Source organism: Zeus faber, assembly GCF_960531495.2.
Source record: "Zeus faber genome assembly, chromosome: 18".
Taxonomy (NCBI): domain Eukaryota; kingdom Metazoa; phylum Chordata; class Actinopteri; order Zeiformes; family Zeidae; genus Zeus; species Zeus faber.
In genome coordinates this window covers 15,996,233-16,010,315 of record NC_137210.1, presented here as the reverse complement: position 1 = coordinate 16,010,315, position 14,083 = coordinate 15,996,233, and the positions used below count along the sequence as shown (strand labels likewise).

General features: G+C 45.4%; 1 protein-coding gene across 4 annotated transcripts in view; it reads right to left on the bottom strand.

Moving 5' to 3' along the window:
* The window catches only part of LOC307244121 (dedicator of cytokinesis protein 9), a 77,971-nt gene that overhangs the window by 32,146 nt on the left and 31,742 nt on the right, over positions 1 to 14,083 (bottom strand). For all 4 annotated transcript variants that reach the window (XM_080019166.1, XM_080019164.1, XM_080019165.1 and 1 more), the window contains exons 2-7: positions 12,059 to 12,175; positions 6,214 to 6,303; positions 4,793 to 4,875; positions 3,954 to 4,023; positions 1,902 to 1,997; positions 1,350 to 1,484 (exon numbers count right to left, since the gene is read on the bottom strand). In XM_080019166.1, coding sequence (XP_079875292.1) covers positions 1,350 to 1,484; positions 1,902 to 1,997; positions 3,954 to 4,023; positions 4,793 to 4,875; positions 6,214 to 6,303; positions 12,059 to 12,175 — 591 coding nt within the window. The remainder of the gene's footprint in view (positions 1 to 1,349; positions 1,485 to 1,901; positions 1,998 to 3,953; positions 4,024 to 4,792; positions 4,876 to 6,213; positions 6,304 to 12,058; positions 12,176 to 14,083) is intronic.

Here is a 14,083-nt window from a genome sequence, read left to right as displayed (position 1 = left end):
ATCTGGGCGAGCCGGGGAGATAAAACCTCTGGCCGTGGCAAAAAAAACCAAGATCTGGCCCCGTGAGCAGCCGACTGTGCCAGCTGCTTGTGCATTTGCATGTATTTTCTGCGTGTTACATTTACGCGCGTGTTTACGTGCCTATATTTGCGTCCGTGCGTTTTGCACATGCGTAATTACAAAGAGAGAGAGAGAGAGAGAGAGAAAGAGAGAGAGAGACAGACAGACTGTGTGAAAAACAGACGCAAATAGCAATGGCGATAATTGGCGTTGGGTGTGCGCCCATGCGGTTAAGGGTGCGTTTTTTAACAAACGGCAAAGTTTGTGTAAGCAGCCCGAGGCCGAGTGTGAGATCACCCCCGAAATAATACGACTGTTAAGTTAATCAGCTGCAGATCCACACAAACGGTAGAGCGCCCGCTGCGGTGGAAATTTAATGAAAAGTTATTGCAACATGACGTGTAACCTCAAGGTAAAAGACCAGGGGCCACTCCGCTGTGTGGCCGGTGCCACGCCGCTGAGTAGTATGAATGAATGAACTCAAATCTTTTTCACATCAAGGACCCTCCGTTTCATACGCATTAGGCCGCGGACCCCATCAGGTCTCCGGATTTGTATTGTGAGATACGATTTAGTCCAAACTTCCAATACCGGTCTGTACTGTATGTATAGAGATCACAGTGGAACTATGATCAAAACAGTCATGATTGTCCGTTCTCTAATGCTGCTATCATCTCCGGCACCCCGGCTGGCCCATGTGAGAGAGCAAGTAATGGCTCTGTATATTAATCAGTGGTAAAAAAAGAAACCCCATTCATCGACATCTGCTATGATAATGGTGCCAAAGACGAGCTGTACGCTCCGCCCTCCATTTCCCCAACATTTCCTATGACGGATATATCTCATTGACAACATCTGAACGCCAGGCCAGCGCAAACCACGACCTTTCCATCCGTGCGGGTGATAGACAGATAGCGATTTTCTCCATCTCGTCTCCAGGTCTATACATCTGGCGGCATCTGGTATTGATCCAGCGGCAGAAGCTAAGAGTCAGCAGTCACAGTGTGACCTGGGTTCATGCAGCGGAAAGGTCTCAGGTTGCGCAACGAAGGATGAAACAGGCTTGTATCGATAAAGGCGCAAAAGAAATCTTGGCGGCGGTCATTGGTTTCTGGTGCAATTTGGGTTGAAATTTATCTTGAATTCCATCAACTTTTTTTTTTTTTTGTTTAAACCAAACCCACAGAAAGTTGAATTTTTTGAGAGAATAGCTTTGCAGTCATATATTAGCATGACAATCTTTTCGCTCGGGTTTGCCGGAGGTCACATTAGCAATTCCGAGGCTGTACCTGAACAACGCCCATGCAGGAGTCCAGGAAAATGGTGCCTTTTGGCTCCTTGGAGATCTTCTCGTCCTTGTAGAAGTTGAGGTTGTACGAGCCGTCCCCGAGTTGAGCGAGATGGAAATACCTCCTCTTGAAAGACTGAGAAACAGTGAGAGGAGGACAAAATTCCCAATGGAATAATTGGAGGAGGAGAGGCAAGATAATACAATGAGAGGAAAAACAGCTAAATCCAACATGCTTAATAATCCCTTTTCATAACGGTTTATATCAAGGACACAGCACTCTTTACATCATCATTTAGGATGGGCATCAGGAGAAATTAGGGGGTTTAGGGTCTTGCTCAAGGACACTACAGCACCCTGGCAGGAAGGGCCGGGGATCGAACCTGCAACCTTCAGATTACGAGAGGACCCGCTCTCCCTCCACCTCATCATTCTTCATCTTGTCAGTGCTAGAGGTCATCTCTCTACCATTTCTCTCGCCATTTCTCTACATAACCGGTAAAGTGAATTCAGTATTTATTTAATGACGCTGTAGGCATCATCGGTCTCTTACCCTCATCGTGACGCTGATGGCACTGTTCATGTTGCCTTTGTACAGCCAGCCATGTTTCGTTATTCCTCCTTTTTGGGAGCCGAGGGAGGCCGTGTCCTGCGGGACGGGGACAACAACGGTGTGAGATCAGACATGTTAAAGACGCGGACATATTTTAAAGTACCATCAAGACATTACTTCAGCGGTACGTCTGACAAATCCTGCCAAAAGCCCTGATAAACTGAGTAAGTTATGTGTCCCTAGATGCCGGGGTTTTATGACTGGAAGCTCAGCGTGACATACTATAGATCTGTTCGTCTCCAAACCCCGAGAAGCCTTCAGGACATTACACAAAACAAATGAATAGCTCCTTTAAAAGATAAAAAAAAAAAAAAAAAACGAAAGCGGCACTCTCCAATCCATCGGGGCATCGATGGGAGAGACGGGAGGGGGCTGAGGTCGGAAGTCCTGCCCTGGTTCAGATCACCTCGGGCTGAACGAGAGGAAATGTCACGGCTCGTTCGGTTTCGCACCTCTGGCGAGCTGCAGCGAGGGGCTGCCCCCCGGGAAGCCTCTGCATGAGGGTGAGCACATGCCAATAACAGCATATGGGCTTTCAATATCTATTGTGCAGCATTAGTGCTTTTCCTTCAGTCAATGAGTAGAAGGGTTGTAAAAACTGCTGGCGTCGTTTAGAATATTTCCAGTGTTTTTTTGTTTTTTTTTGGTGGTGGTGGTGGTGGTGGTGGTGGGGATCTGAAGAGCATCTGGAAAGGTTCGGGGGCCTGCTTCTGCTTCTTCTCATCATCGTCTAGACAACGCGCGCCCATCGCCAGAGAGGCAAGGCTGACAAATCACTGCTTTTTCGTTCTCCCTCAACTCCAATTTGCTCCCCCAAAATGTTGTGAAAGGCGTTCAAACAGTTGCATTCAAAAAATAAATAAATAAATGTTAAAAAAAGCGAGACAGTGAGAAACCCTGTGTTCCAAAAACCACAATCGACCGCTCTGCTGTGAGGTATCGTTTCAATGATTTATATTGAGAATTTAAGAGCGTTCGGCCACTTTTCTTTCATCTCAGCACATAGCGAAGACGCAAAACAGACCCCCGCCCCCCTGCTCGAAAGAACGATTCCAAGCAACAAGCCATTGACGGCGGCGGGCGCTGAGCGAGGGTTGTTTTGGGTGAGATCGGGTCATTAGCGGCGATAGCCCCCCCCCCCCCCCCCCATCCCCCCCTCCCCTCCCGTGTCAGATGTGAGGTTGGCTGTGAGGCTGAGCAGAACGGGCCCTGACCCGCGGCCACCTTTCGTTTCTCCGCTCCCAGAACCACTTTCCTCAATCACAGCTGCATGAAACCACGCTCGGTCGGAGGGAACGAGCCTATTCCCATCGCATTGGTTTCCTCGTCCTGAGGAGAGAGGGTTTGGAGGAGCGCTTTGTATTTCAGCGGATATTTAGGCACATTTTACGGGCCTTAGGGGGCGCTGTTTGAGTGACAGTCTGTCATCATCATCGTACGTCTTGTATGACCTCACAGCCTGGTAGATCGCATGCTTGGAATGCAGATTCCCCAAATTATCAACAACTCATCGCAAAACTTTCAAAATAGTAAGAATTAACTGTGCTACCGCATACAAGCGCTCAAGTCACATAATCACACAGATTAGTGCCGAGCAGGAACAAGGAATAAATAACCCTAAAAGAACAGGAAGCAATAACCTTTTTTGTTAAAGAGGCTTGAGAGAGCCAACAAAATGTTTTTAGGCTAATCGCTCTTAATGGATGTTTTAAATTCAACAAATGAAGTCAGCGCAACACTTTTTTTTTTTACAAGTGAAGCAGGAAAGCCAACTTTGTCCCCCTCCTTGGCCAATACTGATAACAGCATAGATCAGAGATACATTTGCTTTAAGCTTTCAACGACTTAAATCGACAACAGGAAAGTTTCTTCTGTTCTACCATGGAAGATTCAAGCTTTCAAACTGGTCTGGATTATCATCCGTAGATTACTGGCTTAGTATCTCAAGAAAGATAAAACTCTTCCTGCGGGCGGTGCCAGTACACTCCTCACCTCGTCCTTGTCGACGTCTTCGTCCACCTCAAAAACGTGGACGGCCAGTTTATCCGGCCTGGACACTTTGCTGTGAAAACACAAGGAAAGGCCGATTTGAAACCGGTTTGAAAAAGGAAATACAAGAAGCATCATCGGTAGACCTTTTATTTAACATCCCGACGAAGGGATTCATTTCTACCTTCCACTGAGAGGGTCGGGGGCAAACCCAGAAGTCTAAAAGTCAAATTCTATTGTTCCAGGTTTCCTGGGATAACATCCACAGGTTTGTCATCAACCGGGCCAAACACGCTTTCACTCTCAAGGTCGCGCCAGCTCCAACACAATAGCCGTTAAAGCGATTCCACGTAGAGAAGAGCAACTGAGCTGAAGCATCCCGGCAGCGAGGGGGGTTTCCTTTACCGGCTGGAGGCAAAACGTGGCAAGGTAAAAGGAAGTGCGCCATTGTTGTAAAGCTGTGAGGATCATTACTGGAATGATATCTGCGTTTCCCCATTCCTGATTGTAGAGCATGATTCACTAGTCACTGAGGAACAAAGGCAATAGGATGTGTGTCTCGGTGTGAAATGGTGTGTGTGTGTGTGCGTGTGTGCGTGTGCGCATGTGTGTGTGTGTGTGTGTGTGTGTGTGTGTGTGTGTGTGTGTGTGTGTGTGTGTGTGTGTGTGTGTGTGCGTGTGTGTGCTCACCTGTCTATATACATGTCTATGTGTAAAGAGTGCATGCTATAGTTGGACGCTCTGCCTCTGGCGTCCATGAACTACACACGGCAGCTGTTCCGACTTGCCCGACGGAAGTTTCATGACATGAAACCACAGCTCTCAAACGGCAAGAAACTTACTTTGGAAGTTGCCGGAAGTCCCCAGAGTAGTCCTCATACTTGTAATTGACAACGTGCCAATCCGAGTTGTAGGTCTTGATGCACTGATTGGAATATAATGAGAATCAATGGATTAGAAACTGTTCTGAGTTTGATAGCAGGCTTGTGCTTTAATCCGATTTTTGTCGTCAGGGAGAAAAAGGAGGCTTTGAAGGGAAGGATCAGAACCGAACAAAAAAAGAAAAGAAACGTAAGCCTATGACATGATTTTGAATTTAAAAAAGAGTGCATAGGCCTAGTAGTTCTGCAGGTGCATCCACAGCGCAAAATTGCTTTAAATCTTCTGTTTTTGGGAGCATGTCAACGCCTCAACTATCAACAAAATTGATGCAGAATAATGTAAAAAAAAAAAAAAAAAAAAAGGGGGTTGTTTTTCAGTGCATTATTACCAGGACTCCATCTGGTACCAGAAGAAAAAGGAGAGAATAGAGACAGTATATTCTGGCCATTCTTCTTTGAAGGGAATCGACTTTAAGACGTATGACCACACTCCACCTCTGGCTTGTATCTGCTCTGACCAGCCCAAACTGGGAGGGGCTGTATCTCTATCTCCCCTGCTTGGAAACAAGACATCTGTTTAATGTTTAAAGCCGAGGGGTGATACAAACAGTGTGCTGGTATCTTTTATATAGAATTATGTGCCGTTTGCAAGTTAATGTCTCATAAGGCGAGTTTGAATGCGCGCTGATCTCTGCAGCTGTGCAGGTGATGTCATAATACCGTTATTTATGACTTGACACAGGGTTAGTAAGAAATCGACCTTTAACCCGGAAGGTGAGGGCCAAAGCTGCAATACTCCATTTAAGATAAATGTATTTTCCAATCACACTGACCGCTGTCAAGAACAAAGTTGACCCATTAAAAGAAGACAAAGCAAAAAAGGAACGCAAAATTACATTTTAGACTAAGAAAAGGTAGACACCAGTATAAACGCATGTAGAGAATACAAACAGTGTTATTAAACCTACCAACATATAACATATACTGGAAGCTTTATGGACAAATGAAATGAACTATCAGGAAATAATTTGGGAGTCTAACAGGTTTCCAGTTCACCTAACATAGTCAGTACGCTTCAAATAGGACCTGACAGAAAAGAATCACAGGTGAACATGTACCCACGTCATACCGTATTGAGTCGCCAGTATAGTCAATGCAAATCCACTCAGAAAGTTCTGTTTTGCCCTCAGTATACTGCTGCCTTTATGTTCTGCTACCTGAGACAAGTCAAGTTGCATCTGCAGTGAAGTTGCAGTGAATACTGAGAATAACATCTTTATATAGAAACGCGTCATGAACAGCCTGCAAGGCTCTGCAAACCTTTTTTTAAGGGTATAGGATTAGTTTTGAGGTCCTATTACTATTTTAACCAATCAACTCACCTCTTGGACAAATAGACTCTGGGCATCCTTCTCTGCATTTTCAGGCACTGTAGGGTAGACGGTTCGTCCATGGCGTCTTAATGTTGATATCTGTAAGTAACACAAGGGGCAATGAAGAATTTAAGCCACCGAAAGCAAAGACAAATGCATAAAGCTCTGAAACTACAATCTTCAACAGACTTGTTCAATAAAACGAAAGCAAAATAGGGAAGACGTCTTCCCTACAAACCAAAACACCTTTTTCCCAGCGCTGAAGCATGTGGCCTCAGCTGGACGCGGTTGCACCGGTTGCTCTTCTAAATATTATTCCACGCTAGAGAATGGACCGATGTCTTTGTGAGGGTTCAAGGGGGCAAAATGTGAGGGAGTCAGAATGCTCCTTCAAAATATTAAGCTCCCGGACGCCGGGGGACACACCCTGAGCCTGGCCGCCTGCCACTGGTGTACAGAGGCTCTCGGAGGAGCTGGACTCACCATCTCAGCACCTAATGCTTTATTTCAAGACTTTCTAATGTCATCCTCTCCATGCACTCCAGGCGCATGTTCATTTCACCGAGGCGATACAAAGATCAAAGCTGTGGCGTTAAGATTCGGTACATTAACGGCACAGTCATAACAGGCGCACAAACCATACTGTACTGAGCTGAGGCTTGGGTAAGACTCTACAAACTGTGCGTCTTGATTATGTGGAATGAGTAGAAAAGTGAAGAAAACCTGTTGTTCTACTCAGATTAGAGTTCATCTCACTTAGGCATCACCTCCAGCTCCACGTTATTTTGTGATTCCCGTTTAGCCTTCGCTATTTTACTTTGATCGATATCCCCCTCCTGGTAAAACATCCACCCCGTGGCGATTCGATAGCAGAACATTTACTCTAAAGAACAAGAACAGAACATAAATAGCACCTCAAAGACTCCAGGAGAGAACGCTTGCCTCACATTACTCTTAAAGAAACAAGTTGCAGCAAAAAATATAACCAAACAATAACAAACCTCATCCTCTCCCCTTGACTCACGTCCTCTAAAAAAACTCCACTGGACTGGCTCCAACGGTAAATCATAATAGAGATGCAAAAATGGTACCTAACTTCCAGTAAAGAATATTTTAAGAATAGGGCAATGGTGCAAAAGTGAGTATTTCAAGACAGCAAAAAAAATCTCAGGAGCTCTTTCCTGGGGAACTCAAGCCATTGGTCTGCTTTAGTCATTAGTTCTTCAGAAAGGAAGATTTTACAGAAGGGCTCTGCATGCTGCAGCTCTAATTAACCTAAACGGACACAGCCAACATCACTATTTAGTCCTCAAAGGACTCGTTGTGGCTCTCATCTTAGAATACAAAAAGAATTACCAAAAATGTTGTTATTGCCACTGGCATTTTAGGAAAATATAAATACAAAAAGATTATGCGGCTTGCCCAACTGAAATATGTAAAGTGGGAAAAAGAAATGGAAGCCTGGCCTAAATGCCTGAGGGTATGGGCAATTTATCACAAGAGAGATTACATTTGAGGAGAATAACAACACTGAGGGTAAACTGGAGCAGTAATTAATGTCATTATTATGATCGCTGCACCAATGTCCAGGGGAATACTGCCTAATTTGCATCCCCTCCCAGATCTTCCAGATGACCTTCCATTCGGCGTTGGACTGTGTACCGGCCCGCGTCAACTACAACAAATACACTGGAGCGCTTTTATTTGTGAACCTGAGGTCTCCCCTTCCTATGCTCCAGCCAGGTTTCCTGCAGCGAGATGGTAATCTCTATAGTCTAAGCAAGAGAAACAAACAGCCATGGAGGTAAAGGAGGGGGGACTGGGAAGCGGGCAGCAGGAAGCATTTAACTAACGCTATAGAGTCGCTGTGGAAAACCGTGGGGCTCTCGAGTGAAAACAACCCACGGGGAGCATTTGGTGCAACACGGGCCATATCACTGCCATTCTGTCATTTTACTGGTAATTCAATTCTGTATCCTGAACCCCTTCTGAACCCATACACACAGCACACTGTGCCAGATTGCACACGTGGGCTTCTGGGGTAGATATTACCACCGCAGTTGAAGTTTTCTCTCACATTTCCCGAAGTAAACTTTGAGGGCATACAGAATGTGGTGTTATCAAAACCACCATGCAACATGAGAAGCGGGTCCAATAAAGCAAGAGGAACATTGTCAGTACATTCCTGAGGCAGCCCTTCCTGAACTATACATAGGCTTTTGCGGCAAGCAAAGTGTGCAGCTTAGCTTGAAAATGTCAGTGGGTCGTTGGTGGATCCCATTTTTAGTAATCCGGGACAAATTTCCTTGGAAGAAGTGAAGATATATAGAGAATTGTGCATGGCGACCCATGTGCTAAATAATCAAAACCAGATGGACATAACCTAAACACACCCTTTAAGATTTTCCCAAGACACCTAAGGCCCTGTTCTATTTGAAATTATTTGATCAAAAAAGGTCCCAATGAGAGGCTTTTTGCTGATCAGTGGGGCACAAGACGAGACACCATTTTTGTCCCACCAGAACCTTTAATTTGGCAAAGAGGGAAATCATATATATTTCTTTGTTATGCAGAAATGTTAATAAAACATATATACAAGAAATGGGTATTATTAGGCAATGTGTGTCTTCACTTGTCCTTTACGACAAATTTGATTTGTTCATGGTGAAAAACACTCTTCAATCCCTCTTTTTTTATGAAAAATAGAACAGGACTAAATCTTTAAGCAGCATTATGTAACTTTTGGTGTTTGGCGCCCATACAGTTTCGTCGTGCAATTGCATTTTTACACCACTGTCGGTGTCCAAAAGTCATTTATTTTACTGAACAAATTTGATCCTTATCAGTCATGTTTCAATAACAGTCTATAGCTGCTTACACACATGCACTTCGGGCAATGTCCGGAGCTGCCCTTTCACACAGATTGTCCGTGTCAATCAGTTTGGTTTAGTCGAGGGGCGGAGACTGGTCGGAGCGTGCAGGAGGCAGGACGTGACACAATGACGCTGCAGAGTTTTATAGCAGACTCAAGATGGCGGACAAGGCTACGTCATCAACACGCGACACGCCCCCTGCCTTGCTGTGAATGATCAGGACAATTGCCTGCTCTGTTCACACATACCACTCAATCGGACATTACACACACTTTGTACTGGGGTGCTGGCTGGGTAAAGTCCGGGGAATGTCCAGGTCAAATGATTCCGACATTTGCGTTGACAGATACAGCTCATCCGGGTTATGTCCGGATCATTTCAGGGTTGCAGTGCATGTGTGAAAGCAGCTTGAGTTACAAACGCAAATATGATGTACACCCAGGATATGATGTACACCAAGGTTACAGCGGCCCTTGCACGGACCTCACTGCTTCAGCGAGCACTCAGTCCATGGCTCCCCCGGAGCCTCCCCCCAGAGCCATGGGGAGAGAGGGCGTGGGGATCAGCCCCCTGCTACCGGTGAAGGTACCAGATGTGCTCGGCCCAGCAGATCGGCTCGCACGCGGGAGTCAGAGGGTGAAACAACCTTGTGCCACAATGAAAGTGAGAGCGCCAGGGGTGAAAGAGGTGCCATTCTCCATATTACAAGTCAGTGTACAATCAAAATGATTCAGAAGCTGTTATGTGAAAGGTAAAAAAGTAGTACTGCTTTAAGATCAACGTACCATTTTATATCTTGGCCCTTCACTGAAAAGGAGTTTGGGTATCACTGCGAAAGTGGTTAAGCTAAGCTATTGCCCAAAAAAAAGGATTATACACCGTATGAGGAAAAACCTGAGACAGGCACTCCAGCTAAAGCTGCTGTGTCTGCCTTTCTTTTGTTTAGATTAAGCACGGTCGCCACTGTACTATTAGTCATGTGTCCGTATCTCAGTGTGTGAGCGCCAACAGCACCTCTTGGCAGCCATCGGAAGGTCTTGACATAAGCAGATTAAACGCTCGCTTGAACAAGAACTCAAACAGCCCTAAACAGATGTTACGTTCAGTCAACGTTTCTCCCATGTTATTTTTTCTCCCATGTTATTTTATCACCCTGTGGCCAAATCACCTGTTGCCCCCCTGACAACGCAGCGTTTGTGTCAGAGACGCACACTTGAACGGTGTAACACAAGGGGAGGCCCAGTCAAGGCCGCCGCTGAGCGCCCCAGCTGCTGGGCCGTGACAAAAACTCTGAGCTCCCCTGACAACTAGTAAGGAGAGTCTTAATCTGGCGTCCAGCTCAAACTTAGCAACAGATCACTTCCTTCCCTTTTACCCACAGTCATTTGAATTCACTTCCACCATTCTCAAACGCGTCCCCTCAATTCTCACAAAGGAGACTTTGCGCAGAATTGATTGGAAATGGATTAGAGTGTAGGTTAGAAAAGACATTTTGGGTTCCTACTTGGTGTTTATTTTCTAGATCCAGTGTAATGATTATCAAGAAGTAATCTCACTTTATAACGTAGATGACCGTTGTAATACTTGTTCAAGCGGTCACTCCGTGACAAATGTTGTTAAAGTCCTCATAGCTTGTGACACAGAAAGCTCTCGACGGAGGGAGTGTGACAAAATGCTCTGTGTGCATAACGTCTCCTATGGACTGCGAGACCATGAGACAGGGCAAGGTTGGAGGAAGAAAAGCGTGACTCATTCCTGCATCTTTTAAACTGGTTTCCTACCAGAAGTGCCAGTGATAGGCCAAATTTCCATTTCAGAGTTTCCACCCTGGAGATCTATGGTACTGTGCTGTGCCGGTGGAAAATCTGAGAGAGAGAGAGAGAGAGAGAGAGAGTGCATGTCCTGCAGAGTCGGGCTACAGATAACCTCTACTCTGTCACAACATACAGTAGAAAGCAGAATGAGCCAATTAAACAGATGGCCCCTGACCTGTTCAATATACTGTAATGTGGGAGGGTGGAAACACAAGGAAAGACTCTTTGGACTCAGCCCAAAAAACTATTAGGGCCTTTTGGCCTGAGCCAAAAGGAAAAACTGCGAAGCCCCGACAAACACAAAGAAAACATGAACGTGGGAGGGGGCTTTAATGGATGTGAGGAAGATAACACTACTTGACATGGCATTGAACTGTAAAGTTACGGAAGTCATACGTGTACAAAAAGCCTTTCGATTGGTGACAAGGTTCCCAGTTCAGCTGTGAAATATTTCTAACTTTATTATGAACAAAGCTCACATAATGCAGAATTTTTGCAAAATCCATTGAAGTGTCACAGCAGTAAAGCCAAACCCTACTACAACAGCATGTTCTACCTACGTCACTAAACAGGATGAAGATCTAGCTATAGAACTATAAAGTAAGGACTCTCTGTTCTCTGTCTCTCCAATCATTGTCTTTATGTCCTTTGATTATCCCGACAACAGTTCATCCGATCTACTTCACATTTAGTGGGTGTATCGCTGGAGACCCAAGGACGTTGCTTGTCGAGTTGGGTGCCATTTGGACACGCAACACATGTAATATTAACAAACTTCAAATCAACAAGCCAACAGCGAGTCGCTCCGCCCTGTGCAGCAGCGGGACGGTGCATGTGGTGTTGGGTGTGGGGGTTGACATAACGTGGGTTCTCCTGTTCACCACGCAGTGATGGGCACCAAGAAAGCTTAAATGAGGGAATATGTTGAGAGGAACAGATCCCTTTTTTGGTATGGACCGATGGTACATTGACGCTAGAATTGCTCTTCAAAAAGAGAAGTATCAGTTGTATCGATTGGCCCACCCCTACAATGCAGGCCGTTCTGAACAGGCGTGATTTGAACGGGCACGGCACTAGTACTTCAAATGACAATTCCATGGTCTCTGATCCTGGTTGTAGCTGAACCCCGGGTGGTGGTGCCGGTGGTGGTCGCGTTGTGAAACTCACCTGGAAGTCTTCCAGTGGAAACTGCAGCATATCTCGGAGGACATCGCTGAGGATCTGGGTCTTCCTCTGCACCAGCACATTCTCGTAGTCCAATGGCTCAATCACCTTCGGCTTCACCTGTGGAACAAGCAAAAGGTACAGTTTTACTTTTGTATTCCTCGTAACCATATATGACGTCTGAACGTCTGAATGTCTGACGGAAACTACTAGACACATTTATTTACCGCCTTGTAGCACGGCCAACAAATGTAAAACATGTAGTACTTGGAAATGAAAGGCCACATTCAATGAAAGCAAAACAACCAAAAATGTAAGTGATACTAGACCATATCTCTCTTGGGTTAAGTTAACCAATTTGACCAATTTGACCAGATGTAACAACAGCACACAGCTATCCCGACAGGTGGGGCAGTATGTTAGCCAGTAGATTGTAACATCTATGCACCAAGGCCATTGTCAAAACACTGGGATGATGTTCTTTCATAGCCCCAGATGAAAAAAAGAAAAGGCAGTTGGGGAGGTATATATTAACTACAGCAGAGGCTAGACAGTCCTCTAAACCTAGTTTAGCTGCTGAGATTAGCACGTGCACAGAACACCAAGACAAACACGGAGTTCTACCTTCTCTCCAGAGAGAACATTTCCTAATGAGCACCATAATTTCATAATTGCCTCATGACAGCCTGCACAGGTCATATACAGCAAACCAACCTTTCTCCTCATTTTCTATTCTTGTTTACACAAGACAAGTATGGTGATATACACATCTGAGCATTCTATGATTTAAATTTGAAGAAAAGATATAACACTGGTTTACTGGTAACATATTATCTTCTGTTAGTGAAATAGCATACTGTACAAATACAAAAATACTGTCAAAGAAACTACAAAACACCATTAATGACGTCCAGTTGTCTATATATGCAAACTACAAAGTGGACTTTTTTTCTAATCCATAAGAGCAGATTTTTCTCTGAGGCTATACATGTTTTGCACATCATGGCCAAGTGGCTGTGAAATCTTTCCAGGCTGCAGACTGCTGAGGTGTAATTGATAAGGCTGGGTGGTGCATGTGCACTACAGAGATAGAGAGACCATTAGATGGCTATAAGTGGTGCTGCCTCTCAGCAGTTCCAGCTAACAGCACCTGGGATCTGAAGTTGAAGTGTGTGTGAATTTAACAGCCAGGGAGACAGCAAGGTGTCGGAGGAAGGGTGCACCGCAGCCAGATCGTAGCACTGAGCGACAGCGCGGATTGCACATTGCACCTTCACATCTGGCTCTCATAATGCGAGCATGATCTCAGAGGGAAGAGCCTCGGATACTGACTCAATTTGGTGTGTGTTGCTAGCGCCCTTATTAATAACAGCGTCTCAAACCGGGGAGGATCTCAAACCGGATCTGGCATCAATATCGGTCAAAAACCAGGCTTAAGTAGGGTACGGTTCGAATACTCCCAATGCAAAAATCCGTAAGTAAGAGCTTTTTTGACACATGGATGCACGACAAACTTGACATATAACGTGTTATAGGTCTCCCACTATGTTCAAATGATCCCAAAATATGGAAGAAGTCTGACAGTGAAAGTCACGGATAAGACTACTGCAGATCGGGCCAGCGCCTGGTCTCTGGCGTCACCCACAGTTTTGTCAAAACAGATAGAGAACTAGAGATCCTCAGCGAGACAGAGGGGAGGAGAAGAAAGGTGAGGACGAGGTAGATCGAGAGAAGTGATTGAGGCAAACTGTACAGGTGACAAGATAATGAAAGACTGCAGATAACAGTCCAGACAGATAAGTTCCTTGTCTGAATTGTTGTGCACATGCTTGTGTGTACGTGTGCACATACATGTGTTATGTAGCCGATGATGACAGCCTGTAACAGACGAGGCGGACGCCGAAGCCGCCGTGAGCAGCGTAAACATACGGCGGCCTGAGTATCATTAACCTGAGACACACTATACAGGCTGTAACACCGCAGAGGCCGGAGAGCACGTGAGATTCCCAAGCAATGGGTGCCAGGGAC